Here is a 27,992-nt window from a genome sequence, read left to right as displayed (position 1 = left end):
ATATCTATAATTATCTCACATCCTATCCAATAAAATGCAGATAAATACGGCGAATAGTATGTAGACGGAGCTTCCAGTGAGAGCGGGTGCTGTCTCCACAACGTCTCCCCCCGCGGGTCCCGCGTTGGTGTCGTCCCTGCGGCGGCGGCTCCCACACCGCTGCGCCCCTTCAAGCTCCATCCGTACCGGAGAGTGACTTTTCCGGGGAAATGATCTGCGACCAGCCGCCGAGCCCCGGGTAGATAAATCAACTCCATCTGCTGCTTCGCCCCAGAAGAAGAAGAAGATGCAGGACACGTCAGGACAGCTTATGGCCCGGTACGTGTCCACGGAACCGGGCTTCCAAGTGCCGAGGGAGGGCTGGAGGATCTGCCTGGCCCACGAGTTTAAGGAGCAAAGGAAGCCGTTCCAGGCCAGAGACGTGTCCCTGTCCAACATCATGGGACACCTGGGCCTGGGGATCAGGTGGGTTCTCCATCTCGAGATGTGGTGTAACGTGTGTTGTGGATGTTTCTCCATGCTGCCCCTCCTGGTGGCAGCCGGTACTGCACGGCGCCACATTCCCTGCTGTCTGGCTGGTGTGACTGGTGGATTTCTGTGGGACGCGCCCTCCACACAATGCAGCTTTGGCGCCTGGGTGGATTAAGGGTCTTTCAATGCTGCTGTTGTTGCTGCTTTTGCAAACTGCCAAAAGCTGCAAAATTAGGGACATTTCACACTTGCACAGGAAGTTTTCAGGAATAATTATTTCACTGAAAATGTTGCACTTTACATTTACATTTACAGCATTTATCAGACGCCCTTATCCAGAGCGACTTACAATCAGTAGTTACAGGGACAGTCTCCCTGGAGCAACTTAGGGTTAAGTGTCTTGCTCACGATGGGACACGATGGTAGTAAGTGGGATTCGAACACTTTGTCTTCTGGTTCATAGGCAAGTGTGTTACCCACTAGGCTACTACCACCATAGGCTACTACCACTACCACTTTACAAACATCACAGCAACCATAATTAATTTATGTTTCAAATTATAAAGATGTTGCTGAGATGTGTGTGTGTGACAGTCCTGGAATTTTTGTCACAAACTACGGTGCCTGTAATTAATCCATAAACGTGACTGTCACATTTACGGCATTTACCAGACGCCCTTATCCAGAGCGACTTACAGTCAGTAGTTACAGGGACAGTCTCCCCCTGGAGACACTCAGGGTTAAGTGTCCTGCTCAGGGACTACTACCACTGTTTTACACACCCTTTTACTACACCAGACCCAGACCAGTCACACATCCAGCCTGGGGACACTCCCTGTTGTCATGGCGACCAAAGTAAATAATTAATTGCTCATGTCACTGTGAAGCGGGCGAAGTTAATGATTGATTGGGTTTGCCTGTGGGATCAGTGGCCGTTAGGTGACGAGGTGAATGGGGCAGAAGTGGCCTAGAGGTTAAGGACGCGGCACCGTTGCCGGTTTTAATCCCGATCCGCCAAGGTGCCACTGACCAAAGCACCGTCCCCACACACTGCTCCCCGGGCGCCTGTCATGGCTGCCCACTGAGGTCCCCTTGATGAGGTCCCCGTGTGTGTTGGTTGTGGTGATATGTTTCTGTCAGGGACATACAGGTGACAGGTTACAAGCGGCCATGTGGCCTAATGGATAAGGCGTCTGACTTCGGATCAGAAGATTGAGGGTTCGAGTCCCTTCGTGGTTGTTTTCAGGGGCAGTGGTGGCCTAGCGGTTAAGTAAGCGGCCCCCTAATCAGAAAGTTGCTGGTTCGAATCCCGATCTGCCAAGGTGCCACTGAGCAAAGCACCGTCCCCACACACTGGTCCCCGGGCGCCTGTCATGGCTGCCTACTGCTCACTCAGGGTGATGGGTTAAATGCAGAGGACAAATTTCACTGTGTGCACTGTGTGCTGTGCTGCTCTGTATCACATGTGACAATCACTTCACTTTTTCACATACAAGCTCAGGTATGCAGGTGTGGTCTGATGCCCGTGAATGAATCTTAATCATGTTCTTCACTAAGAAATATACTAGCAGGTACCACACCCACATAAGTACCAGAAGGGTTTGAACCCCACTTACTACCATTGTGTCCCTGAGCAGGACACTTAACCCTGAGTGTCTCCAGGGGGGGACTGTCCCTGTCACTACTGATTGTAAGGCGCTCTGGATAAGGGCGTTTGTTAAATGTCCCGCCTCCTACAGTCAGACCAGTCATGTGATGGCATGGTTCTGGACGTGGTGAATTCACCATGGACATTTGGCATTTTGTGAAAGGTTGTCATCCACACAGAGATGACCCCCCTCACCTGTAGGTGGCGCTGTAACTCTGCTTTGAAATCTAACAGGAAACCAGAAACATGGAGTGTGGGACATTCGCATAAAGACACAAAACAAGAATGGCGAGCAACAAAGCGCGAGTGGAGTGATGACGAGGAGGAGCTTCTTCTCCGTGTTACGTTGGCCTTTAAAATGTCCCGTTTGGGGTTGGAGGTGGGGCTAATACCTGCTGGCGGGGGAAAACATGTCACTCTTCAACCCGTCCTTAAAAATGAACATGAGGAGGAGACGGTTCTAAATGTTCCCATTTTAGAGATAAACGTCCTCGTATGGATGGGGATTCTTCCTTCCCACAATTCCATATGTCCCTTTGTCAGGTTGTGAGTTGGTCCGAGATGTTCCGCTTCCTCCCCATTGTGATTGGTTGAAAGAATTCTGCAACGTTGGCCTGAATGCAGCAAGAAAGCCAGATGTTGAGTCAACTGTGTGTGTGTGTGTGTTTATACACTTTCAGGTACCTTAAGTGGTGGTATAAGAAGACGAAGGTGGAGAAGAAAGCTCCGTTCATCGACATGTTTGATGCCCTGCCGCTGCGGCAGATCTACGGTACGTAGAACCACACTGGCTGGTGCAAAACGGCGGCAGGGTTGCCCGGCCAATCACCGCAGGGTTCCCGTCATGGTCCTCAATAAATGAGTGGCGGACCTGGTCACTCCTGTCACGGTTTGTACACGTGTAACACACTCCTATGAACCAGAAGACCTAGGTTAAAATCCTACTTACTACCATCGTGTCCCTGAGGAAGACACTTAACCCTGAGTGTCTCCAGGGGGGGGACAGTTGTAAGGCGCTCTGGATAAGGGCGTCTGGTAAATGCTGTCCCCACCGTGCCCACTGCTCACCAAGGGTGACGGTTAAATACAGAGGACACGTGTCACACGTGTCACGATGACCATCACGTCACTTTCACCGGGGACAGTGGTTATGACGCAGCCCACTGGGTGAATATGAATGCATGTTGTGGTTCTGTTATGAGCTTGAGTCCGTGGCCTTGAATGGTGACGAGTATAATGAGGTGACCCTGTCTGACCCCAGGTGCTCCGCTGGGCGGGGTCGGGGGCGGTACCATCACGCGCGGCTGGCGGGGGGAGTTCTGCAGGTGGCAGCTGAACCCGGGGATGTACCACTACAGGTCTGTCATCGCTGACCAGGTAAATGACCGCGGGCGCCGGTTGCGTATGTAAACACTCCAAGCTGCGATTAGGAAACCATCGTGCTGATAAGCTCCGCCTACTAGCAAGAACCAAATGCTGAGTGGTCCGGTATGTCCCCCCAGTTCACCGTGTGTCTGCGCCGGGCGGGACAGACCGTCTACCAGCAGGTCCTGTCGGTGGAGCGACCGTCCACCCTGCAGGGCTGGAACTGGGGCTACTGTGGCGAATACGCCTTCTATCACGCCCTCTACCCCCGTGCCTGGACCGTCTACCCCCTGCCCGGCCAGAGCGTCACCCTCACCTGCCGACAGGTGTCCCCGGTCATCCCCCATGAGTACAAGGTGATCAGTCCCGTCAACACGTTGGTCTCACATCCGTCTTCACACGTAGAAATGTCCAGTAACATCAGACTGGTTTCTGACGTCAGGACACCAGTCTCCCGGTGGCCGTGTTCGTGTGGGACGTGGAGAACCGGAATGACTACGACCTGGACGTGTCCATCATGTTCACCATGGTCAATGGTTCGGGCCACAAGGACGACCGCAGCGGCGGCGGCCACTGGAACGAGCCGTTCCGCCTGGTGGAGGGGGCGGAGTCTGTCTCGGGCGTTCTGCTGCATCACTGCAGCGCCGTGAACCCGTACACCCTCTGCATCGGCGCCAGGGAGCAGGTACAAATCCCATAATCCCTCAGTGGAATTCACAATCCCAGCGTAATCCCAACATTTATCCATTCCTCTGGTTCAAACATCCGTGTGCGACGTTGCGGCAGGATGTCCTTTTATGGTCATTGTCATGTGTGTCCAGATTTTATTGGAGAATGAGAAGACCAGCAATTCTAGGCAAAAACCATGTTGTCACCTGCCTGCAGTCTTCATACTTTATAACCCCGCCTTCATACTCTAACCCCGCCTGTTTACAGTGTGTGTGTGTGTGTGTGTGTGTGTGTGTTAACAGTCTGGCAAGCAGGTCAGCCATCAGACCGCTTTCACCCCGAAGGGCACCTGTGGGTCGCTCTGGACTGACCTCATGACCGATGGACGACTCGACTCCCCGACAGGTCGGTGTTAACACAGGTTACCATGACAACCACCAACACACAATATCAGGATGAACCTGAACTGCTCTGAAGGAGCATTAGATGATGTCAGCAGAACCCAGCTGAGGAGACCCATCATGTTCTATAGCCTCTGAACATCGAACACCGGGTCTCGTCACCGTGATGAACGTAGCAGGACTGTGACGCTGGTCGCGGTAGAAGATCAGGTGGAAGAGTGTTCTTTCTTCCTGTAAACAGGACCCAGCCCACCCACTCAGAAGGGGGAGGAGCTAGCGGCCGCACTGGCGGTGGGCGGTTCCGTGTCTGCACACGGTCACACGTGCCTGGAACTGTGCCTGGCCTGGGACATGCCTGTCATCACGTTCGGGTCCAGAGAGAAAGAGCATCTTAGGTGCGCGCACACACACACACACACACACACACACACCTACACCTGTCGTGTTTTATAATGACCTCTTGACCTATAATGACCTTTGTGTGTGTGTAGGCGATACACGCGTTACTTTGGCAGCAGAGGTGATGCAGGACCGTCTCTGTGCCACTACGCCCTCACACACTACAGGGACTGGGAGAGGAGGATAGAGGAGTGGCAAAGACCGATACTGCAGGACAGGTACACACACACACACACACACACACACACACACACACACACTCTCAAGATGAATGGAGCTCTGATGGCGCCACGCCCGCGTTGGTGTGTTCCAGTTCCCTGCCCTCCTGGTACAAGTCGGCTCTCTTTAATGAGCTCTACTACGTTGCGGACGGTGGGACGGTGTGGGTGGAGCTTCCAGAGGAATCCGACATCAGCGGGGGTCTTCGTAGCGAGGAGGGGGGGCTCCCTGCCCAGCCTCCCATCGTCAAGGAGTACGGCCGCTTCGCCTACCTCGAAGGTGCGTGCCCCAATTCTCTACGCCGGGCTCTGGGGGCGGAGCTTAGTGCTGTTGCTACATCTGACCTGGAGCTCTGCGTCTGACCCCAGGTCAGGAGTACAGGATGTACAACACGTACGACGTCCACTTCTACGCCTCGTTCGCCCTCGTCATGCTGTGGCCCAAGCTGGCACTGAGTCTGCAGTACGACATCGGTAACATGCTAATCTAACACAATATAACCCTCGCTAACTTCCCCTTAACCCTCTACAACGGCTCGTTTTGGCCGCCACACACTGACCTACCAACTGGTGACTCTTAACAGTGTAAATGCAGTACCGTTTTTGGCCACTGGTTGTAGATGTGGCGCTGTTTCAGTTCATTTTAACACAGGTTAACAAGGTTCCAGCTGTATATAATCTGTACTTGTTGCATAACAACAATTTCAACGTATTTATGAATATAATTGAATATAATTTAACATGCTGATTGCCTTTTAGGGGCAGTGGTGGCCGTGGTCCCCACACACTCACCAGTGGTGATGGTTAAATACAGAGGACACGTTTCACCGTGTGCTGTGCTTCACTTTCTCCTTCAGCTGGCAGCGTGGTGCAACACGACCCTACCGAGAGACTCAGCCTCATGAACGGATGCTCTGCTCCTGTCAAGACCCGCAATGTTGTCCCTCATGACATTGGAGACCCAGGTATGAGTGAACACGCATACACACAGTGGCAGTGGTGGCCTAGCGGTTAAGGAAGCGGCCCCGTAATCAGAAGGTTGCCGGTTCGAGCCCCAATCAGCCAAGGTGCCACTGAGGACCCCTTGATGAAGGTCCCGTCCCCACACACTGCTCCCCGGGCACCTGTCATGGTGCCCACTGCTCACTCAGGGTGATGGGTTAAATGCAGAGGACACATTTCACTGTGTGCACCGTGTGCTGTGCTGCTGTGTATCACAAGTGACAATCACTTCCCTTTCACCAGCCCGCCACAGTTGCGTCGTTGGTATAATGGATTATGTTCTGAACTGCATCGATGCATGGACACGGGTCAAGATCAGGGACACGGGTCAAGATCAGGGCGGTACCAGGGGTCACCTGTAACCAGGGCCTGGGCTGGCGAATATCCGCTCTTCTCGATCTCGGTGGGCGTGTTCGGGCCTTTATCTCGATCGTGATGGATTTATTTACATAAATGATGAAGCTCCGGCGACTTCTGCATATCGAGAGCGGTCCCTGATACAGAGACAGCAGCACGTTCGTCGCGAACACAGTAGCCTGTGCAGGACAAACCAACTAGATCTTTTATTAATCTTCTCCAGGATGGAAGTTATGGTGACGGTTAACTGTTCAGTTTTGTTGCAGGTTGGGCTGTCTGTGCTGCTGTTTATAGCCGCGTTTATAGACATGCGGTCCTCACCAGGCTCTGCTCTGTCCCCTCGTCCTCAGACGACGAGCCGTGGGCGCGCGTCAACGCCTACATCATCCACGACACGGCCGACTGGAAGGACCTGAACCTGAAGTTCGTGCTGCAGGTGTACCGGGATTTCCACCTGACCCAGGATCAGCAGTACCTGGCGGACATGTGGCCCATCTGCCAGGTAGTGAGCGGCGGCGGGCGGGGCTGTGGGCGGGGCCGAGCGGACGCTCTGATTCATCGTGTGTGCAGGCGGTGATGGAGTCCGAGATGAAGTTCGACCAGGACGGCGATGGGCTGATCGAGAATTCCGGCTACGCCGACCAGACCTACGACGGCTGGACCACCACGGGGCCGAGGTGAGAGAGTGGGCGGGGCCGTGTTTTGGGGCTCCGCCCCCGTCTGACCTCTGCTTGCTCCCCCAGCGCGTACTGCGGGGGACTCTGGCTGGCGTCCGTCTGCGTCATGTGTAAGATGGCCCGCCTGCTGGGCGCCGCCGGCGTGTTCCAGCGCTACGCCGACATCCTGCAGCGCGGCACGGCGGCCTTCCACCGCCTGGTGTGGAACGGTGCGTATCCGCTGCATTTTACACTCTTTTGTTCCGGGGAATGTCTCGTTTTTCCATCCATGTCCGTTCCCACCGGAACTGGGGTTGGGACGTGTGTGTTTTAGTGGGACGTGTGTGTTTTAGTGGGACGTGTGTGTTTTAGTGGGACGTAGTGGGACGTGTGTGTTTTAGTGGGACGTAGTGGGACGTGTGTGTTTTAGTGGGACGTAGTGGGACGTGTGTGTTTTAGTGGGACGTGTGTGTTTTAGTGGGATGTTGTGAGACATGTGTGTTTAGTGGGACGTGTGTTTTAGTGGGATGTTGTGGGACGTGTGTGTTTAGTGGGACGTAGTGGGGCGTGTGTTTTAGTGGGACGTAGTGGGACGTCTGTGTTTAGTGGGACGTGTGTGTTTTAGTGGGATGTTGTGGGGCATGTGTGTTTAGTGGGACGTGTGTGTTTTAGTGGGAAGTTGTGGGACATGTGTGTTTAGTGGGATGTAGTGGGACGTGTGTGTTTTAGTGGGACGTAGTGGGATGTCTGTGTTTAGTGGGACGTGTGTGTTTTAGTGGGATGTTGTGGGACGTGTGTTTAGTGGGACGTAGTGGGACGTGTGTTTTAGTGGGACGTAGTGGGACGTGTGTTTTAGTGGGATGTTGTGGTGGGACGTGTGTGTTTAGTGGGACGTGTGTGTTTAGTGGGACGTGTGTGTTTTAGTGGGACGTGTGTGTTTTAGTGGGACGTAGTGGGACGTGTGTGTTTAGTGGGACGTGTGTTTAGTGGGACGTGTGTTGTAGTGGGATGTGTGTGTTGTAGTGGGACGTGTGTGTTTTAGTGGGACGTGTGTTTTAGTGGGATGTTGTGGGACGTGTGTTTAGTGGGACGTAGTGGGACGTGTGTTTTAGTGGGACGTAGTGGGACATGTGTTTTAGTGGGATGTAGTGGGACGTGTGTTTTAGTGGGACGTGTGTTTTAGTGGGATGTTGTGGGACGTGTGTTTAGTGGGATGTAGTGGGACGTGTGTGTTTAGTGGGACGCAGTGGGATGTGTGTGTTTTAGTGGGACGCAGTGGGACGTGTGTGTTTTAGTGGGACGCAGTGGGACGTGTGTTTTAGTGGGACCTATTGGGACGTGTGTGGTTTAGTGGGACGTGTGTTTTAGTGGGACGTAGTGGGACGTCTGTGTTTTAGTGGGATGTAGTGGGACGTGTGTTTTAGTGGGATATGTGTGTTTAGTGGGATGTAGTGGGACGTGTGTGTTTAGTGGGACGTAGTGGGACGTAGTGGGACGTGTGTTTTAGTGGGACGTAGTGGGACGTGTGTTTTAGTGGGACATGTGTTTTAGTGGGATGTTGTGGGACGTGTGTTTAGTGGGACGTGTGTTTTAGTGGGACGTGTGTTGTAGTGGGACGTAGTGGGACGTCTGTGTTTTAGTGGGACGTAGTGGGACGTCTGTGTTTTAGTGGGATGTAGTGGGACGTCTGTGTTTTAGTGGGATGTTGTGGGACATGTGTGTTTAGTGGGACGTGTGTTTTAGTGGAACGTAGTGGGACGTGTGTGTTTAGTGGGACGTGTGTGTTTAGTGGGACGTGTGTTTTAGTGGGATGTAGTGGGACGTGTGTTTTAGTGGGACGTGAGTTTTAGTGGGACGTAGTGGGACGTGTGTTTTAGTGGGATGTTGTGGGACGTGTGTTTTAGTGGGACGTGAGTTTTAGTGGGACGTGTGTGTTTTAGTGGGATGTAGTGGGACATGTGTGTTTAGTGGGACGTGTGTTTTAGTGGGATGTAGTGGGACGTGTGTTTTAGTGGGACGTGAGTTTTAGTGGGACGTGTGTGTTTTAGTGGGACGTGTGTTTTTGTGGGATGTTGTGGGACATGTGTGTTTAGTGGGACGTGTGTGTTTTAGTGGGACGTAGTGGGACGTGTGTTTTAGTGGGATGTTGTGGGACATGTGTGTTTTAGTGGGACATGTGTGTTTAGTGGGACGTAGTGGGACGTGTGTTTTAGTGGGATGTTGTGGGACGTGTGTTTAGTGGGACGTGTGTTTTAGTGGGACGTGTGTGTTTTAGTGGGACGTAGTGGGACATGTGTTTTAGTGGGACGTAGTGGGACGTGTGTGTTTTAGTGGGACGTGTGTTTTAGTGGGATGTAGTGGGACGTGTGTGTTTTAGTGGGACGTGTGTTTTAGTGGGATGTTGTGGGACGTGTGTTTTAGTGGGATGTTGTGGGACGTGTGTTTAGTGGGATGTTGTGGGACGTGTGTTTTAGTGGGATGTTGTGGGACGTGTGTTTAGTGGGACGTAGCGGGACGTGTGTTTTAGTGGGACGTAGTGGGACGTGTGTGTTTTAGTGGGACGTGTGTTTTAGTGGGATGTAGTGGGACGTGTGTGTGTTTTAGTGGGACGTGTGTTTTAGTGGGAAGTTGTGGGACATGTGTGTTTAGTGGGACGTGTGTTTTAGTGGGATGTTGTGGGACATGTGTGTTTAGTGGGACGTGTGTTTTAGTGGGACGTAGTGGGACGTAGTGGGACGTGTGTTTTAGTGGGATGTTGTGGGACATGTGTGTTTAGTGGGACGTGTGTTTTAGTGGGACGTGTGTGTTTTAGTGGGACGTAGTGGGACATGTGTTTTAGTGGGACGTAGTGGGACGTGTGTGTTTTAGTGGGACGTGTGTTTTAGTGGGACGTAGTGGGACGTGTGTGTTTTAGTGGGACGTGTGTTTTAGTGGGATGTAGTGGGACGTAGTGGGACGTGTGTTTTAGTGGGACGTTGTGGGACATGTGTGTTTAGTGGGACGTGTGTTTTAGTGGGACGTAGTGGGACGTGTGTTTTTAGTGGGACGTAGTGGGACGTGTGTGTTTAGTGGGACGTGTGTTTTAGTGGGATGTTGTGGGACATGTGTGTTTTAGTGGGACATGTGTGTTTAGTGGGACGTAGTGGGACGTGTGTTTTAGTGGGATGTTGTGGGACGTGTGTTTAGTGGGACGTGTGTTTTAGTGGGACGTGTGTGTTTTAGTGGGACGTAGTGGGACATGTGTTTTAGTAGGACGTAGTGGGACATGTGTTTTAGTGGGACGTAGTGGGACGTGTGTGTTTTAGTGGGACGTGTGTTTTAGTGGGATGTTGTGGGACGTGTGTGTTTAGTGGGACGTGTGTTTTAGTGGGATGTAGTGGGACGTGTGTGTTGTAGTGGGACGTGTGTGTTTTGGTGGGACGTGTGTGTTTTAGTGGGACGTGTGTTTTAGTGGGATGTTGTGGGACGTGTGTTTAGTGGGACGTAGTGGGACGTGTGTTTTAGTGGGATGTTGTGGGACATGTGTGTTTTAGTGGGACATGTGTGTTTAGTGGGACGTAGTGGGACGTGTGTTTTAGTGGGATGTTGTGGGACATGTGTGTTTAGTGGGACGTGTGTTTTAGTGGGACGTGTGTGTTTTAGTGGGACGTAGTGGGACGTGTGTGTTTTAGTGGGACGTGTGTTTTAGTGGGACGTAGTGGGACGTCTGTGTTTTAGTGGGACGTAGTGGGACGTCTGTGTTTTAGTGGGACGTAGTGGGACGTGTGTTTTAGTGGGAAGTTGTGGGACATGTGTGTTTAGTGGGACGTAGTGGGACGTGTGTTTTAGTGGGAAGTTGTGGGACATGTGTGTTTAGTGGGACGTAGTGGGACGTCTGTGTTTTAGTGGGACGTAGTGGGACGTGTGTTTTAGTGGGAAGTTGTGGGACATGTGTGTTTAGTGGGACGTAGTGGGACGTGTGTTTTAGTGGGATGTTGTGGGACATGTGTTTTAGTGGGACGTGTGTTTTAGTGGGAAGTTGTGGGACATGTGTGTTTAGTGGGACGTGTGTTTTAGTGGGATGTTGTGGGACATGTGTGTTTAGTGGGACGTGTGTTTTAGTGGGATGTAGTGGGACGTAGTGGGACGTGTGTTTTAGTGGGATGTTGTGGGACATGTGTGTTTAGTGGGACGTGTGTTTACTGGGATGTGTGGTCGGATGTAAAGTTGGACGTTGCATGTTGAGACGGTGTTATATGGGGGTTAACCACAGTTTAGTGTAGGTGGGCGGTTGGGCGGTTTAAATACAGAGGACACGTGTCACCGTGTCTCTTTCTGGAACTTTGGCGGACGTTTTTACGGTAAAGGAGCAGCATATTTGGTTAAAATGGACGTAAAGGCTGCGATAGGTTCTGAATAATAGAAATTCCAGCGTGTTATCGTGACATCGCGAATGCCTGGATGGACAGATCTGTCCCCTCTACCTGTTCTACAGGCCAGTACTACAACTACGACAGCAGCGGCCGGGACCTGTCCAACAGCGTCATGTCGGACCAGTGCGCCGGCCAGTGGTTCCTGCGGGCGTCCGGACTGGGAGACGGCGACTTTCAGGTCCGGATCGTCCCCGTCACGTGCCTGTCCTGCCAATCACACGGCGTCACCGCCTCTCTGTCCCGCCTCCAGGTGTTCCCGGCGGAGAAGATCCGCAGCGCCCTCAACACCGTGTTTGACCTCAACGTCATGAAGTTCGGCGGTGGGCAGATGGGCGCGGTGAACGGCATGCGGCCGGAGGGCGTGCCCGACCGCTCCAGCGTCCAATCGGATGAAGTGTGGGTGGGCGTGGTGTATGGCCTGGCCGCCACCATGATCCATGAGGTTGGTTCTGACGCCGGTTGACCGCAGACTCGCCGCTTGGTGGACGATGACCGGTCCTTGTCCTTCCCTCACAGGGCATGCTGGAGGAGGGTCTCCGCACGGCGGAGGGCTGTTACCGGACCGTGTGGGAGCGTCTCGGCATGGCGTTCCAGACGCCCGAGGCGTACTGCGAGAGGGACATCTACCGCTCGCTGGCCTACATGAGACCCCTCAGCATCTGGGCCATGCAGCTGGCGCTGGACGGGCGCAGGACCGGGGCTGGACGGGACCGGAGCTCCGCCCCCTGATTCTTTTCCAGACCTTCTTCGGAGCTTCTCCAGATCTTCTCCAGAGCTTCTTCAGACCTTCTTCGGAGCTTCTCCAGATCTTATTCAGACCTTCTCCAGAGCTTCTCCAGACCTTCTCCAGAGCTTCTCCAGAGCTTCTCCAGAGCTTTTGCAGACCGTCTCCAGACCTTCTTCAGACCGTCTCCAGACCTTCTTCAGACCGTCTCCGGACCTTCTTCAGACCTTTTCCGGACCTTCTCCAGACCTTCTTCAGACCTTCTCCGGAGCTTCTTCAGACCTTCTTCGGAGCTTCTCCAGATCTTATTCAGACCTTCTCCAGAGCTTTTCCAGACCTTCTCCAGAGCTTTTCCAGACCTTCTCCAGACCTTCTCCAGAGCTTCTCCAGAGCTTCTCCAGAGCTTTTGCAGACCGTCTCCAGACCTTCTTCAGACCGTCTCCAGACCTTCTTCAGACCTTCTTCAGACCTTCTCCGGAGCTTCTTCAGACCTTCTTCGGAGCTTCTCCAGATCTTATTCAGACCTTCTCCAGAGCTTTTCCAGACCTTCTCCAGAGCTTTTCCAGACCTTCTCCAGAGCTTCTCCAGAGCTTCTCCAGAGCTTTTGCAGACCGTCTCCAGACCTTCTTCAGACCGTCTCCAGACCTTCTTCAGACCGTCTCCAGACCTTCTTCAGACCGTCTCCAGACCTTCTTCAGACCTTTTCCGGACCTTCTCCAGACCTTCTTCAGACCTTCTCCGGAGCTTCTTCAGACCTTCTTCGGAGCTTCTCCAGACCTTCTTCAGACCGTCTCCAGACCTTCTTCAGACCGTCTCCAGACCTTCTTCAGACCGTCTCCAGACCTTCTTCAGACCGTCTCCAGACCTTCTTCAGACCTTTTCCGGACCTTCTCCAGAGCTTCTTCAGACCTTCTTCGGAGCTTCTCCAGACCTTCTTCAGACCGTCTCCAGACCGTCTCCAGACCTTCTTCAGACCTTCTCCAGACCGTCTCCAGACCTTCTTCAGACCGTCTCCAGATCTTCTTCAAACTTTCTCCGGACCTTCTCCAGAGCTTCTGTTTGTCTTGCTGCATGTTGCTGTGTGTGAGTTGGAAGCTCGGAAGATATTCCATGTTTGGTACCAGCTGCTCTGCGTCGTGCTTTTATTAGCCGTCTGGTTACTGGTGTTATTCTTTATTAATCAGCTGCGACGGTGAAACTGCGTGAAATTTCTGCCATTTTTATCGGGGTTTCCGCGGATAATTAAGGATTTGGGAGAATTGAAAAATACTGCACACCCAATAAATGTATTTGGTGGTGACCTCGAAATAATTTGCCGAATTTCTAATATGTGTTTTGTGGAACCCGCTGTTGCCAGACGTACGATAGTTATCGCATTCGTACCGTAATTTTACCCTCTGTGTGATGTATCCAAAACGAATGCAGTTTCTCTATACGCCCATACGGTAGAAATTCCAATTTACGAAGGGAAATGGAACATTTTGATGAGGTGAGCGGAACGGCGTTTTTCTCCCTTCACGCGGGTCGCTGAAGAGATTTTTATCTTATTCATTTTTGTCTGTGGGGCTTCTTACTTTCTTCATTAAAATACATGACTAGAAAATGGTTGATGACATTTAAAGAACTTGCTGTGGATCTTAATCTGCTCGTATCCATAGATACCAAACACTCGGGAATTCGTAACGCTTCTATACTTTTATCGAGGGTCATATGCGCCACAAGAACCAGAGTTTACTTCCAATAAACTTCATGCTTTAGCAGAGACATTTACATGTGAAGACCGGCTATAACACGTTTATTCTTCTGTATTATTGTTGATTATAACACACCATGAGAAGAACAGCAAGGCAACGCGGTTGCACCGTGGCTGGGCGTGTCCATGGTGGGCTCGTCAACAGAACTTCTCCGTCTGTGAGATGTTCCAGCAGGACGCCATGACGGGTCCACGGCCGCTGATGGTGAAGAACATGGCCATTCAGTCCAGTGGAGGACGAGCTGGGGCTTCCTCTTCTCCAGGACGCCAGGGTGTGTCACAGTAACTGCTGAGGACACTGAGGAGAGAGGTGATCATGGTGGTGGAGGAGAAAAGGTCACAACCCTCCGCCAACATGTCACTTCTAATCATCAAAACCAAAAGGATGAAACACTTGAAATGTGGAGTGAATGGAATTAAAAGAAAAAAGTCTGATTTGGATGATTTCGATTCTGGAGATTGACGTCTCCACTGGGGTGAAAGATGGAGGGTCTGGAACCCTGGACCACCCAGCCAGGCCCTGAATTAGACGCTTCTGCCTCCGTTCTGCTTTGGAAGCTGCGGGTGGGATTTGTATTCTTTTTCTGGGGTTAACAACTTTAGATCCGCAGGTCGGATTGGTGAAAAGACCACGCCCACCAATATCCGCCATATCGGATCTTTTGACCGTTTGTTCAGGTGTTTCTGGTAGTTTGGGTATTTATGGTTGTTCTGGTAGTTTTGGTAGTTTCGGAATAAATGTGAACATGGACATTAATACAATATTACATTATTGTACAGAAATACAACGATGTTATTATACAATATTATTATGAATAAGCGGATGATATGAAGTCTGAAAGTTGAGTCATGGTTCTACCTTAAAGAAAGAAGGTCCCGTTGCCAACTTTCATCTGGATGCCTGAGAAGCTTCACAGACGGATGATATAGAGGCTTCGATTGCTGATGTAAACCTCTCCTCAGCGGCCCGGCTAGCTCAGTCGGTAGAGCATGAGACTCTTAATCTCAGGGTCGTGGGTTCGAGCCCCACGTTGGGCGCGACTTTTTATCGCTGTTGTGATGGTGTTAATGTGTCGCTTTGTAAAAGTGTACTTTTTAAGAGCGTCGTTGCGCTTTAAATTGTGTTTTAATAGAGTGTTTTAATAATAGCACTTAACAATCTCTGAGCATGCTCTTTGCTGACAAGTTCGGCCTTATCAGGGATCTTAGTTTGTAAACTAAGAACGAGAATTGCTGGTGTCTTCCTCTTGTAAGTCGCTTTGGATAAAAGCGTCTGCTAAATAAAGTAAAGTAAAAAAAATAAATAAATAAAAATTATTATAGAACGGTCCTGTTTTCACCTACGTTCTAGTCACTATTTCACAATTAAACGTAGTTTTCTCGCCTTTAAAACGTTACTGCTTTTCATACAGATTCTTAATTCATTCTAACATACAGCATGTGATGCGTGAAATACAGCAGAAAACTCGGCCTTGTCACCGTCTCTGTGGCGCAATCGGTTAGCGCGTTCGGCTGTTAACCGAAAGGTTGGTGGTTCGAGCCCACCCAGGGACGGACTTCTTTTATTTTAAACCTCCAATAAAATAAAATATATTAAGCAGTTTTAGTACCCGGCTAGCTCAGCCGGTACAGCATGACGATCTTAATCTCAGGGCCGCGAAGCTCCACAGCACATTACAATTAAACTTTTATCCTTTATTAAATCAGCACAAGTCATACATTGGTCCACAAGCTGAGAAGAATTTAAATCTCTTTACTCACATTTTCAGAATGGAACAGACGAAAAACGTAAAAAGATTTGTCGTCCCTGGGTGGGCTCGAACCACCAACCTTTCGGTTAACAGCCGAACGCGCTAACCGATTGCGCCACAGAGACTCCGGTCACATCGGCCGGAAGTGGCGTTTTTTTCCACCCGGACTTCTGGGTAAAATCAAGTCGCACAAGTTGGCGGGAAAATGCTCGATTTCCCGCGAAATGAGCTGCAGGAAAGAGTCTCGTGCTCTGCCAACTGAGCTAGCCGGGCGAAACGAAACAACAACCACCACGTAACATTCCAACAACGTTACAGACGGACGTACAGTGAGCGTGCGGGACTGGTCGTCGTTGTTGGTGTGAAAGTGTGACTTGAGGGACCAGAATGAAACGTATCTGGTCCAGTCGCCATCATTCGACATTCTGATCTAAAAGAAGCCCATTAATCAGAACCAAGATGAGAAGATCCAAAACTCATCGTCGCCCAACGTGGGGCTCGAACCCACGACCCTGAGATTAAGAGTCTCATGCTCTACCGACTGAGCTAGCCGGGCGATGTCAAAAGCGCACTTTTCCCGCCAACTTGTAGAAGTCCGGGTTCCTGCGTCCTGATGGAAAAAAACGCCACTTCCGGCCGATGCGACCGGAGTCTCTGTGGCGCAATCGGTTAGCGCGTTCGGCTGTTAACCGAAAGGTTGGTGGTTCGAGCCCACCCAGGGACGACAGGTTTTTTTTTACGGTTTTTCGTCTGTCAAAGGTTGATCTTGTCTTAAGAGTGTCATGCTGTACCGGCTGAGCTAGCCGTGTACTAAACCTGATTAATAATTTTTTATTGGAGGTTTAATATAAAGGAAGTCCGTCCCTGGGTGGGCTCGGCCTTATCAGGGCTCTTAGTTTTGTAACTCAAAATCTATGGAAACCGAATGAGAATTTCTGGTGTCCTCCTGTAAGTCACTTTGGATAAAAGTAAAGTAAATTAAAGTAAAGTAAAACCGCACCAAATCCCAACCGTGTAACCCACGGACTGCTGGCTGATGACGCGCCGGGCTGCGGCGCTCCGGGCCCGGCGTGGAAAGCAGGCCGCCGGCTCCGACCTCCGAGTTACCGCAGATACATTCATTTAAATGGACGACCCACAGCAGCCCGGCTAGCTCAGTCGGTAGAGCATGAGACTCTTAATCTCAGGGTCGTGGGTTCGAGCCCCACGTTGGGCGCGACTTTTTGTCGCTGTTGTGATGCTATTAATGTGTCGATTTGTAAAAGTGTACTTTTTAAGAGCGTCGTTGCGCTTTAAATAGTGTTTTAATAGAGTGTTTAATAGAGTGTTTTGCGTGGTTTGTGACGCGCTCTGACGTTCCCGTGTGATTGATCAGCGTAACAGCGACCTCTAGCGTCGGACGTGTGAACTGCAGCGCTGCTGCTGTCTTGCTATTGGAGAAGAGCGGCCACGTGACGGCGGAAGTGGACAGTGTGTGTATGCGAGCTTGTGTGTGTGTGCGTGTGTCGGTACGTCCATTCGTTCTTCTGGCTGTATTCGTGTGTTTTCGTTCTTTATTCGGCGACACAGACTGCAGGTGGGCTCTGCCGGGGACTCGGGGACACCGACAGGGACATTTTATAGAGACTTGATGAAATGTCCAGCCGTGGTTCGTTTTCAGGAACATGTCTGTTATTGATACTGTATTATGCTGATATCTAGCTTTTAGTATAATGAGTTTTTTTCAGTTGTACCTCTGTCGTCATTGTTATGGAGAAGAACTTATATCGATATTTGTCCAAATCCGGTGATTCTGGTGGAGTTTATATGACCCCTGACCCCTCATGTCTTCTGCTTCGTTTACAGTTTAATAATACTGAGAAATCACAATCATTTGGCCTTTGGGGGACGTTTTCAATCCTGCTGTGTAAGACGGGGACACTCCGTCCCCTGGTCACGCTGCTCTTTTCATATTGACTGTAAAGAAGATCTGCGCTCAGAATCAGTGGCGGACGAAGTATTTCCGTACACGTTACACAAGGTAGAGTTTTACTCCATCACAACAACATTTACATGTGCTTATAGTGGTAATCTTCAAAAGTAACAGATGTGTCATTTTAATTTACTGCTTTTACGACCATTTTTGTTAGCATTTTTTAATGGATTAATGGACATTTCATTTTTTCATCTACTACTGTATTCACAATATCATTATATCATATAATGGCTTGATTTGTGTAATATAAGGACAATTTTGTACATGATATATGTGGTGTACACATTTAAAAATACTGTAAATACGCTCACCTTAATCTAATGCAGCACAAGTGAAATACTCCAGAATCTGAATGCAAAATTGTTGTGATAATCTGTCTGCATGTATGTCTCAATGGGCTTTGACACCCCCCACACTTGACTGGCGACCCTGACGTACAACTTCTATAGGCCGCTCTCCTCCTCATTAGCATGTTAAGCTACAGACGGTGAAACTGCGCGTCCTGGGAAATCTTATTATGAGAATTCTGCACCGAGACCAACAAGACCGAAATAAAAGCAAGAAAACATCATAATAGGGGACCTTTAATATGGCCGTGTCCTAGATTCTGCACTGTGAGGGTGTGTGTGTGTGTGTGTGTGTGTGTGTGTGAATTGCGCGTTTGACAGGAACAGAACGGGTCGTCTGCTCGGTTTTCATACGTTTCTGATGGAATCGCTCTGTGTTCAGATCTCATCTTCTGAACATGGCTGAAATGAGTGTGGACCAGGATCTTCTGCTAGATCTTCACTGTTGCTCCACATTTTAACAAAATATTAAGCTCGTGGGTAATAATGAACAAATGAATGTAATTGTGATCCCGAGAAGCATGATTAGTGTCTCCTCTAGTCCTCTTCTGAATGACCATGGGGGATGGGCCCAGGACGGGGTTTCTGAAGACTCCCTGTGTGTGTGTGAACAGGCTCTGTTATGACGTGGTCCTGGACTGTCTTCTGACTGATCTACTGAGGACGCGCAGCATCATGGCCGCCGCCAGGAAGGGTGAGCGTGTCCTCCTGTCCTCTCCTCCAGCTCCTCTTGTGGATCATGAGATGATCTGGACATCTCATTTCCAACCAGCCAGATCTTCCTGGTGTTCATTCAGCGCTGATACCCTCCTTCTCCACCTCTCTCTCTCTCTCTCTCTGTCTCTCTCTCTCTCTTGCTTTTCATCTTTTCTTGTTGGTGTCCCGGTGGTTTGGGGGACTGGGTCAGAGCTTGTTCATGTTATGAAGTCGGGGAAAGATGGTGTTACTGGATTTTCTCCCCGTGTGAAACTTTGTCAGCGTGGAAGATGCGGAAACGTAAAAGGATCGGCGAGGGGACGACAGCGGGGGACAACGTCTCCGTCACGTTGGCGGGGAAACTGACCGTGTTTCTGGACATTCTGGACATTTTGTGGACCTGCTTTCACTCTGTCTGCTTTTCTCTGGTTTTTGTTTCATTGACTTTATTTTATTGCCTTTTGTAACATGACTGGTTTGTATTAAAGTGGTTTGTCTCTCTCTCTCTCTCTCTCTCTCTCTCGCACTCCCCCCCACTCCCTCTCCCCAATCACAATCTCTCCCTGTCTCTCTCTTTCTCCCGCTCCCCCCTCTCTCTCCCCCTCACAATCTATCCCACTTCTTTCTTTCTCTCGCTCCCCCCATCCCTCTCTCTCTCTCTCTCTCTCTCTCTCTCTCTCTGTCTGTGTGTTCAGGTTCATCAAAGTCGAGTGGAGTACGTTTCTCTGAAGATCCCCCCAGCCACTCCCACGTGCATTTTGATGAGAAGCTCCATGATTCGGTTGTCATGGTGATCCCGGAGTCGGAGTGGAGCTTCCTGGTGAAGGTGAGGGGGCGTGGCCACACAACGTTCTGGAGGAGGTGCAGGCCTGGGAACGTGACGATGAGGACGGTGGCCTCCCATCATGTCACCAGCTGAGAGCCGGTTCTAGATTCGTCTTCATGGTAGAAGATGTTTTGTAATTTTGTAATTGAGGCCAGAAATATACTTGCTGTGAGCTGCGAATGCGTATCTCTACACTGATATACGGGGCCAGTGGTGGCCCCATAAACACAAGGTGCCACTAAGGTCCCCTTGATGAAGGTACCGTCCCACACACAGCTGCCCGGGCGCCTGTCATGGTGCCCACTGCTCACCAAGGGTGACGGGCCACTATATGTTCTGCTTGGTGAAGGCAGGAACATCAGAGGACAACCGTTTTGGGGGTCAAATGGCGAGTTTCTCGTGAAGGCTGCGGTCTTCCTTCTCTGCTTCTCTGGAGCTTGGATGCCTGCTTTTCTCTCTCGTCCTCCAACTCTTTCTCTTTTAATTTGGGGTTTTGTGTTAAATTTCTTGTAACTTCTGCTCTGCCATGTCTCTTCACGTTCAGGTAACATCAGATGAGTTCAAGTACAGGGCTTTTTACACTGGGAAGATATGTCTGTGAAGAAAGTCGGATGATCTGGAATAATGGATTAACAGAGATGGTTTTTTTTTTTACATTTACAGCATTTACCAGATGTCCTTATCAAGTCAAGTCAAGTCAAGTCAGCTTTATTGTCAATTCTGCCACATGTACAGGACATGCAGAGAATTGAAATTACGTTACTCTCAGACCCATACAAGTAACATTAAATACAAAAACAGTAACAGTAACATTGAATACAAAGTATAAATACAATTTAAAAAAAAAAACACCATATACAAATAAGGGCACATGGTGGAGAGTGAAAAAAAGAGCTGGTGCTCTTGCTCTCGGAGGAAGTAGAGACGCTGCTGTGCTTTCTTGGCCAGTGCAGTGGTGTTATTTGACCAGGAGAGATCCTCAGTAATGTGCACACCCAGGAACTTGGTGCTGCTCACTCTCTCCATGGATGCACCGTTGATGGTCAGAGGAGCATGCTGAGTGTTTCCTCTCCTGAAGTCAACAACAATCTCTTTCGTCTTCTCCACATTCAGGGAGAGATTGTTGTCTCCGCACCACGTGGCCAGGTGGCTCACCTCGCTTCTGTACTTAGACTCATCCCTGTTATTAATGAGTCCCACCACAGTCGTGTCAAACTTGATGAAGAGGTTGGAGCAGTGTGACGGAGTGCAGTCATGGGTCAGCAGAGTGAAGAGAAGGGGGCTCAGCACACATCCCTGAGGAGCCCCCGTGTTTAGGACGATGGTGCTGGATGTGCTACTGCCAACCCGTACTGCTTGTGGTCCAACCGCCAGTTACACAGTGAGGTGTTGAGCCCCAGCTGGATCAGTTTTTGTGTGAGCTGTTGTGGGATTATTGTGTTAAATGCTGAACTGAAGTCTATGAACAGCATTCGAACATATGAGTCTTTTTTTGTCCAGATGTGTGAGTGCTGAGTGGAGTGCAGTGGAGATGGCATCATCGGTTGAGCGGTTGGGCCGATATGCAAACTGGAAGGGGTCCAGTGAGGGGGGAAGGACAGACTTAATGTGCTTCATGACTAGCCGTTCAAAGCACTTATCCAGAGCGACTTACAGTCAGTAGTTACAGGGACAGTCCCCCCCTGGAGACACTCAGGGTTAAGTGTCCTGCTCAGGGACACGATGGTAGTAAGTGGGGTTTGAACTCATTGATCTCAGTGGTGTCTTTCTCTCTGGGTTCTACGCTCCTCAGATGCCATCATATGTAGATCAGAGCCTCTAACAGACCTGGTCTCCTCTTCTCAGGTGGGCTTCCTGAAGACCCAGCACAGGTACGAGATCGTCTTCACCCTGCCGGAGGTGGCGTCGTTGGGGAGAGACGTGTGCCCCGCCCCCATCCCCAACCCACACGTCTGCATCACAGACGTCGCCCACCAGTCTGACGGTACGCGTCCCGCACAGCTTCCACAGTCCCACCTGGTTCAGGTTGTCCAGCTTCGATCCAGGACGACCACAGACACTTCGCCAGACTCCATGTGTGTTTGTGTGTGTGTGTAATGTGTAATTTTTATGTGTGTGCATGTGTAATGTGTATATATGTGTGTGTGTGTGTGTGTGTGTGTAATGTGTATATGTGTGTGTGTACATGTGTGTGTGCATGTGTAATGTGTATATGTGTGTGTGTGTGTGTGCATGTGTAATGTGTGTGCATGTGTAATGTGTACATGTGTGTGTGTGTGTGTGTGTGTGTGTGTATACATGTGTGTGCGCATGTGTAATGTGTGTGTGTGCGCATGTGTAATGTGTGTGTGTGTGTGTGTGTGTGCGCATGTGTAATGTGTATATGTGTGTGTGTGTGTGAATGTGTATATGTGTGTGTGTGTGTGCATGTGTAATATGTGTGTGTGTGTGTGTGTAATGTGTATATGTGTGTGTGTGCATGTGTAATATGTGTGTGTGTGTGTGTGTGTGTGTGTGTGTGTAATGTGTATATGTGTGTGTGTGCATGTGTAATGTGTATATGTGTGTGTGTACGTGTGTGTGTGTGTGCATGTGTATATGTGTGTGTGTGTGTGTGTGTATACATGTGTGTGCGCATGTGTAATGTGTATATGTGTGTGTGTGTGTGCGTGCATGTGTAATGTGTATATGTGTGTGTGTGTGCGTGCATGTGTAATGTGTATATGTGTGTGTGTGTGCGAGTGTAATGTGTATATGTGTGTGGATGTTTGTGTGTGTACATGTGTAATGTGTGCGTGTGTAATATGTAATGTGTGTGTGTGTGTGTGTGCGTGCATGTGTAATGTGTATATGTGTGTGTGTGTGCGAGTGTAATGTGTATATGTGTGTGTGTGCGAGTGTAATGTGTATATGTGTGTGGATGTTTGTGTGTGTACATGTGTAATGTGTGCGTGTGTAATATGTAATGTGTGTGTGTGTGTGTGCGTGCATGTGTAATGTGTATATGTGTGTGTGTGTGCGAGTGTAATGTGTATATGTGTGTGTGTGCGAGTGTAATGTGTATATGTGTGTGGATGTTTGTGTGTGTACATGTGTAATGTGTGCGTGTGTAATATGTAATGTGTGTGTGTGTGTGTACATGTGTAATGTGTATGTGTGTGTATGTTTGCGTGTGTATATGTGTAATGTGTGTGTGTAACGTGTGTGTCCTCCCCCCGCAGGTAGTATGAAGGTGACGTGTGAGTACATGCCCCACCAGGAGGGGGTGCTGTGTGAGGATGTCATGCTGGTGAGTGAGAGCCGCGAGGACGTCAGTGTGCGGGTCAAGATTCATGCCCGGGTCATGGGTGAGTCCACGACCTTCTACGTTCTTCTAAACGTCTGATGGTCCCCAGTCAGATGGAGAATGAGAAAATAAACAGACGACTAACATTTTCAAAAGTTCTCTTCTTTTATTTATCTTCTGTTTCATTTTTTTTCCAAAAAGAAATGTGCCAATATTTACATAAATAAAACCACCCAGAACTCATCGTGGATCCTACACGATCCTGAGGCCTCCTGCATACCAGGCTCAGTAGCGCCTCCTCCTGGCTCAGCCGACAATACAGAAATCCGCCCTGCAACACGTAGGGCTGCACGATTAATCGACTTTTAATCACGATCATGATTTAATCAAGATGATCGTCGGTGATATTTACATTTAAACAACCAGTCACCAGCCCGAGCAGCGACCCCAAATCCAGAAACCTGACCATAATCACCAGCAAGGCTGCCACTAATAGTAGAATAATTGTCAGTTATATAATAATAATAATAATAACAATATTAGAATAATGATGGTGTTCTCCGTTACAGATCGCCACCACGGTACCCCGATGCTGCTGGAGGGGGTTCGCTGCGTGGGGGCGGAGCTGGAGTACGACTCGGAGCAGAGCGACTGGCAGGGATTTGACTAGAACACACACACTTTCCTCCTCCCTCCTTCTCCACCTCTCTCCCTGACCAGCAGGGGGCCTAGAGCTACGGTTTTCCAGTAGTTATCTCTTTTGCATTTTGTACTCAGACTATCCTGCGTGATGGTCAGTGGCAGCAGGTCACATCACGAACACGCGAATGTCACGTTGAATGTCATTTTTTAATCACGTGAAAATAATGGCGCTGGTTGATTAAGACGTGTGTTAATTACGGCCGTTCCCACTGGTGACTGTGGCCCGGCCGGGAGGAAACCAGCACATCGCAAGTGCCTGAGCTCCATCGCTCGCCTGGGAACCTGTCCTGACCTCCGACCTCCGACCTCGACCTTCCTGCGCTGGCTCTACAATCTGCCGGAAATGAATAAAGTTGGCAGCTTTTGTCCATCAGTGAGCCTCTGGTTGAATTTTTAAAAAATAAATTCATGTCTGAAGGCTCATCTTCATACTTCATACACACGAACTATTGCTCCTTTTTAATATGTACACACATATCGTACGAATTATTTCATATTTATCCTACAGTCTAATAAATGCCTGAAACGCCTGGATGTAAAAACGAACATTTCCTGCAGGCGGCGCAAGCGTCCGGAATAAAAATGCCTTCATTCACGTTTCCCGACGTGACGTCATCGCATAAATTCTGTTCTAAACATGAGGCACATAGCAGGGAATAGGAGGAAATTTTACTAATTAATGGATTTATAATATCTATTCTTTTTAAATCCTCATTTTTATCTTCAATGTTAATCAGGGAAAAAAGAGAGCAGAAGTCTGATCAGAATCAGCAGTAAAATGAAAGTGAAAGTGAAGTGATTGTCACATGTGATGCACAGCAGCACAGCACACAGTGAAATGTGTCCTCTGCATTTAACCATCACCCTGAGTGAGCAGTGGGCACCATGACAGGCGCCCGGTGAGCAGTGTGTGGGGACGGTGTTTTGTTCAGTGGCACCTTGGCAGATCGGGATTCGAACCGGCAACCTTCTGATTACGGAGCCGCTTCCTTAACCGCTAGGCCACCACTGCCCCATTAGAATAATTGCCAGTTATATAATAATAACAACAATAATAACAATATTAGAATAATTACCACGAATAGTACCGCTTATGTCACTACAAATGTTATAAAAATAACCAGTAATATTACGACTAAAATTAACATTAAAATAGTAAAAACTGACATTGATATTACTGTCAATATTACCACTAATATAATAACAATTGATCCCTAATATTAGAATAATTGCCTCTAATGTTACTGGCTAAATTACCACGAATATTAGAATAATTGCCACTAATGTTACTGGCTATATTACATTTACAGCATTTATCCAGAGCGACTTACAATCAGTAGTTACAGGGACAGTCCCCCCCTGGAGCAACTTAGAGTTAAGTGTCTTGCTCAGGGACACGATGGTAGTAAGTGGGATTTGAACCTGGGTCTTCTGGTTCACAGGCGAGTGTGTTACCCACTAGGCTACTACCACCTTACTAATATTACCACGAATATTAGAATAATTGCCACGAATGTTACTTGTAATATTAACACTATTATTAAAATAATTGCCACTAATGTTACTGCTAATATGAACACTTTTATTAGAATAATTGCCACTAATGTTAACACTATTATTAGAATAATTGCCACTAATGTTATTGGTTATTTTTCCACGAATATTAGAAAGATTGCCAGTATTATTATCACGAATACGACCGTAATGATGTTTTGCCTGTGACGGAAGTCTGGAGGTCTTCTCTGGTGAGTGATGATGATGATGATGATGATGATGAAGAAGAAGAGGAAAATCCTAAACTTGTGTAAGGGGACGCAGCCCTGGACCAACTCTGGACGCTTGACGGAAGTTGCGTCACGTCCCCTGGCCCCGAGCCCCCGCGCTGATCCCGGTTAAGCGGCCAGGCCCCGCCCCCGCCACGCCCCCCTCATATACACCACGCCGCCGGGTCCCGTGCGTCCAGTCGCCACGCAGGGCGCCCCGGCTTCCCGACCGCGCGTCCCCGGGGTGATGGTGTCCACCCACGCGTCCTAACCACAGTCCCGCCACGCCATGTTCGACCAGGCCACCAGCGCGGCCGATGGCGTCGCCGAGGACCGGAACCGCAGCGCCACGGACACGCCGGGCACGTCCGCGTCCACCCCGACCTCCGCCGGCGAGGACGCGCACGACAAAGTTCTGGCAGGAGATCCGGAGTACTGCCGACGGATTCTGGTGAGAGGTGGGTCCTCTCCACGTTCTCTTCATCTTCTCCACGTTCTTCATGTTCTTCATCTTCTCCACGTTCCTCATGCTCTCCATGTTCTTCATCTTCTCCACGTTCTTCATGCTCTCCATGTTCTTCTTGCTCTCCATGTTCTTCTTGCTCTCCATGTTCTTCTTGCTCTCCATGTTCTTCATGTTCTTCATGCTCTCCATATTCTTTATGTTCTCCATGTTCTCCACGTTCTTCATGTTCTCCGTCTTCTCCATGTTCCTGCTTCCTGACGCGTCGCGAGAACCCGGGGTCAGCGAGGGGTCAGCGCGCGGCGCGCGCAAGAAGAGAGGGATGACGGGAATATATTTTTCATATTTTCTCTTCTAATTTTTTGTGTGGGCGGTTGCCAGGCAGACGCCCAAGGGGCGGGGCTTCACCCGCGGCCGGGTTCGACCGAACCCGCAGAACCTCGATCCAAACGAAAATCGCCTATTACAGATATTTTACTACGTTGTACTATATTTTCCAATTAAATAAAACGCACGGTTTTTTAAAAAAATATATATTTATATTGTGTATATTTTACATTTTACTCGTATTTGAAATAAAAGAGTTTTACGGTATAAATCGAGTTTTTTTCATATGTATGTTGTGTATTATACATTTGACTTATATTTGAATTAAAAAAACCACACGGTATAAAACGAGTTATATTCACGTATAATGTGTATTCTATATTTTAGAAATTTGAATTATGTTCGAATGAAATAAAACATATAAAATATTTTTCTCTGATTAATTTCAGACTAAATTCCACAACTTGTCCGTTATAAAAGTTATACTATTTTTTATGTGATTTTCTGCTTTAATAATAATGAAGTAATTATTACTGTCGCCCGCAGACGCCAAGGGGACCATCCGGGAAATCGTGCTGCCCCGCGGCCTCGACCTGGACCGGCCCAAGCGGACTCGAACCTCGTTCACGGCGGAGCAGCTGTACCGACTGGAGCTCGAGTTCACCCGCTGCCAGTACGTGGTGGGACGGGAGCGGACCGAGCTGGCGCGGCAGCTGCATCTGTCCGAGACTCAGGTAGGTCCCGTCACTCGTTCTTCCATATAACATCTTCAACATTCAATTATCAATATTACATCTTCAATATTCAATATGATATCGCATTTTCAAAATTCAATATTACATCTTCAATATTCAATAATCAACATTACATCTTCAACATTCAATAATCAATATTACATCTTCAATATTCAATATGATATCGCATTTTCAAAATTCAACATTACATCTTCAACATTCAATAATCAATATTACATCTTCAATATTCAATATGATATCGCATTTTCAAAATTCAATATTACATCTTCAATATTCAATAATCGACATTACATCTTCAACATTCAATAATCAATATTACATCTTCAATATGATATCGCATTTTCAAAATTCAATATTACATCTTCAACATTCAATAATCAATATTACATCTTCAATATGATATCGCATTTTCAAAATTCAATATTACATCTTCAACATTCAATAATCAATATTACATCTTCAATATTCAATATGATATCGCATTTTCAATGTTCAACATTACATCTCATATTCAATATCCAATATTAAATCTTCAATTTTCAACATTATATCTAATATTCAAGATTACATCTCATATTCAATATTATCTTCAATATTATATTTTACTTAAATCATTGCAGTGTAATCTGTAATATTTGCCTCTACTCCATAATATGATGCAATGTAATCTGTACTATTTGACACTACTCGATAATCTGGTGCACTGTAATCTGTAATATTTGACACGAACTGTAATCTGTAATATTTCCCTCTACAATCTGGTGCACTGTAATCTATAATATTTGACACTAACTGTAATCTATAATATTTTCCTCTACTCGATAATCTGTTGCACTGTAATCTATAATATTTGACTCTACTCTATAATCTGGTGCACTGTAATGTCTTATTTTTGCCACTACTCGATAATCTGTAATATTTGACACGAACTGTAATCTGTAATATTTGCCACTGCTCGATAGTCGGTCGTTTAAGAAAGTCGACGATTCTCTCGTGCATCATTAATATTATTTCCTGATACCGTTA

The 27,992-nt window shown here is 48.6% G+C and overlaps 3 protein-coding genes and 7 non-coding genes across 11 annotated transcripts in view; 8 read left to right on the top strand and 2 right to left on the bottom strand.

Moving 5' to 3' along the window:
- Positions 1 to 99: 99 nt before the first annotated feature.
- On the top strand, positions 100 to 14,832 carry gba2 (glucosidase, beta (bile acid) 2). Its single transcript, XM_028965377.1, has 17 exons — positions 100 to 465; positions 2,800 to 2,891; positions 3,381 to 3,496; positions 3,622 to 3,840; positions 3,927 to 4,169; positions 4,456 to 4,558; positions 4,796 to 4,949; positions 5,046 to 5,171; positions 5,267 to 5,451; positions 5,541 to 5,645; positions 6,029 to 6,136; positions 6,881 to 7,032; positions 7,101 to 7,207; positions 7,274 to 7,416; positions 11,661 to 11,776; positions 11,849 to 12,040; positions 12,115 to 14,832. The coding sequence occupies exons 1-17, from the start codon at positions 287 to 289 to the stop codon at positions 12,325 to 12,327; spliced, it is 2,553 nt and encodes an 850-aa protein (XP_028821210.1). The 5' UTR covers positions 100 to 286; the 3' UTR covers positions 12,328 to 14,832.
- trnar-ucg (transfer RNA arginine (anticodon UCG)) lies at positions 1,638 to 1,710 on the top strand. The gene has a single exon. It is a non-coding gene; the product is annotated as a tRNA-Arg (tRNA).
- A 208-nt stretch (positions 14,833 to 15,040) lies between the features above and the next one.
- Positions 15,041 to 15,113, top strand: trnak-cuu (transfer RNA lysine (anticodon CUU)). Its single transcript has one exon. It is a non-coding gene; the product is annotated as a tRNA-Lys (tRNA).
- A 442-nt stretch (positions 15,114 to 15,555) lies between these two features.
- On the top strand, positions 15,556 to 15,629 carry trnan-guu (transfer RNA asparagine (anticodon GUU)). Its single transcript has one exon. It is a non-coding gene; the product is annotated as a tRNA-Asn (tRNA).
- Positions 15,630 to 15,877: 248 nt separating this feature from the next.
- trnan-guu (transfer RNA asparagine (anticodon GUU)) lies at positions 15,878 to 15,951 on the bottom strand. Its single transcript has one exon. It is a non-coding gene; the product is annotated as a tRNA-Asn (tRNA).
- Positions 15,952 to 16,309: 358 nt separating this feature from the next.
- Positions 16,310 to 16,382, bottom strand: trnak-cuu (transfer RNA lysine (anticodon CUU)). Its single transcript has one exon. It is a non-coding gene; the product is annotated as a tRNA-Lys (tRNA).
- Positions 16,383 to 16,476: 94 nt separating this feature from the next.
- trnan-guu (transfer RNA asparagine (anticodon GUU)) lies at positions 16,477 to 16,550 on the top strand. The gene has a single exon. It is a non-coding gene; the product is annotated as a tRNA-Asn (tRNA).
- Positions 16,551 to 16,969: 419 nt separating this feature from the next.
- On the top strand, positions 16,970 to 17,042 carry trnak-cuu (transfer RNA lysine (anticodon CUU)). The gene has a single exon. It is a non-coding gene; the product is annotated as a tRNA-Lys (tRNA).
- Positions 17,043 to 17,049: 7 nt separating this feature from the next.
- On the top strand, positions 17,050 to 24,031 carry adisspb (adipose secreted signaling protein b). Of its 2 annotated transcripts, none has more exons than XM_028965384.1 (7): positions 17,050 to 17,402; positions 17,672 to 17,846; positions 18,763 to 18,842; positions 19,540 to 19,670; positions 21,516 to 21,654; positions 22,892 to 23,017; positions 23,526 to 24,031. In XM_028965384.1, exons 3-7 carry the CDS (start codon positions 18,824 to 18,826, stop codon positions 23,624 to 23,626), a joined length of 516 nt encoding a protein of 171 aa, XP_028821217.1. In that variant the 5' UTR covers positions 17,050 to 17,402; positions 17,672 to 17,846; positions 18,763 to 18,823; the 3' UTR covers positions 23,627 to 24,031. The 2 variants fall into 2 exon arrangements, with proteins under 2 accessions (XP_028821217.1, XP_028821218.1); XM_028965385.1 differs by having other exon boundaries at positions 17,316 to 17,474.
- A 1,602-nt stretch (positions 24,032 to 25,633) lies between these two features.
- The window catches only part of vax2 (ventral anterior homeobox 2), a 2,478-nt gene continuing 119 nt past the window's right edge, over positions 25,634 to 27,992 (top strand). The window contains exons 1-2 of the mRNA XM_028965397.1: positions 25,634 to 25,879; positions 26,758 to 26,945. Coding sequence (XP_028821230.1) covers positions 25,711 to 25,879; positions 26,758 to 26,945 — 357 coding nt within the window. The 5' untranslated portion in view covers positions 25,634 to 25,710. The remainder of the gene's footprint in view (positions 25,880 to 26,757; positions 26,946 to 27,992) is intronic.

The sequence above is a fragment of the Denticeps clupeoides genome, unplaced genomic scaffold (genome assembly GCF_900700375.1).
Source record: "Denticeps clupeoides unplaced genomic scaffold, fDenClu1.1, whole genome shotgun sequence".
Classification (NCBI taxonomy): domain Eukaryota; kingdom Metazoa; phylum Chordata; class Actinopteri; order Clupeiformes; family Denticipitidae; genus Denticeps; species Denticeps clupeoides.
Note: the sequence above shows the minus strand (reverse complement) of the source record. Positions and strands in the feature narration are given on the sequence as shown.

Bases quoted from the DNA above. Each gene is read 5' to 3' on its own strand.
- gba2 (XM_028965377.1), top strand. From the start codon at position 287: ATGCAGGACACGTCAGGACAGCTTATGGCCCGGTACGTGTCCACGGAA. The intron at 466-2,799 runs GTGGGTTCTCCA...ATACACTTTCAG, and splicing joins CACCTGGGCCTGGGGATCAG to GTACCTTAAGTGGTGGTATA. The intron at 4,559-4,795 runs GTCGGTGTTAAC...TCCTGTAAACAG, and splicing joins ACGACTCGACTCCCCGACAG to GACCCAGCCCACCCACTCAG.
- adisspb (XM_028965384.1), top strand. The intron at 21,655-22,891 runs GTACGCGTCCCG...CTCCCCCCGCAG, and splicing joins CGTCGCCCACCAGTCTGACG to GTAGTATGAAGGTGACGTGT. The intron at 23,018-23,525 runs GTGAGTCCACGA...TCTCCGTTACAG, and splicing joins GATTCATGCCCGGGTCATGG to ATCGCCACCACGGTACCCCG.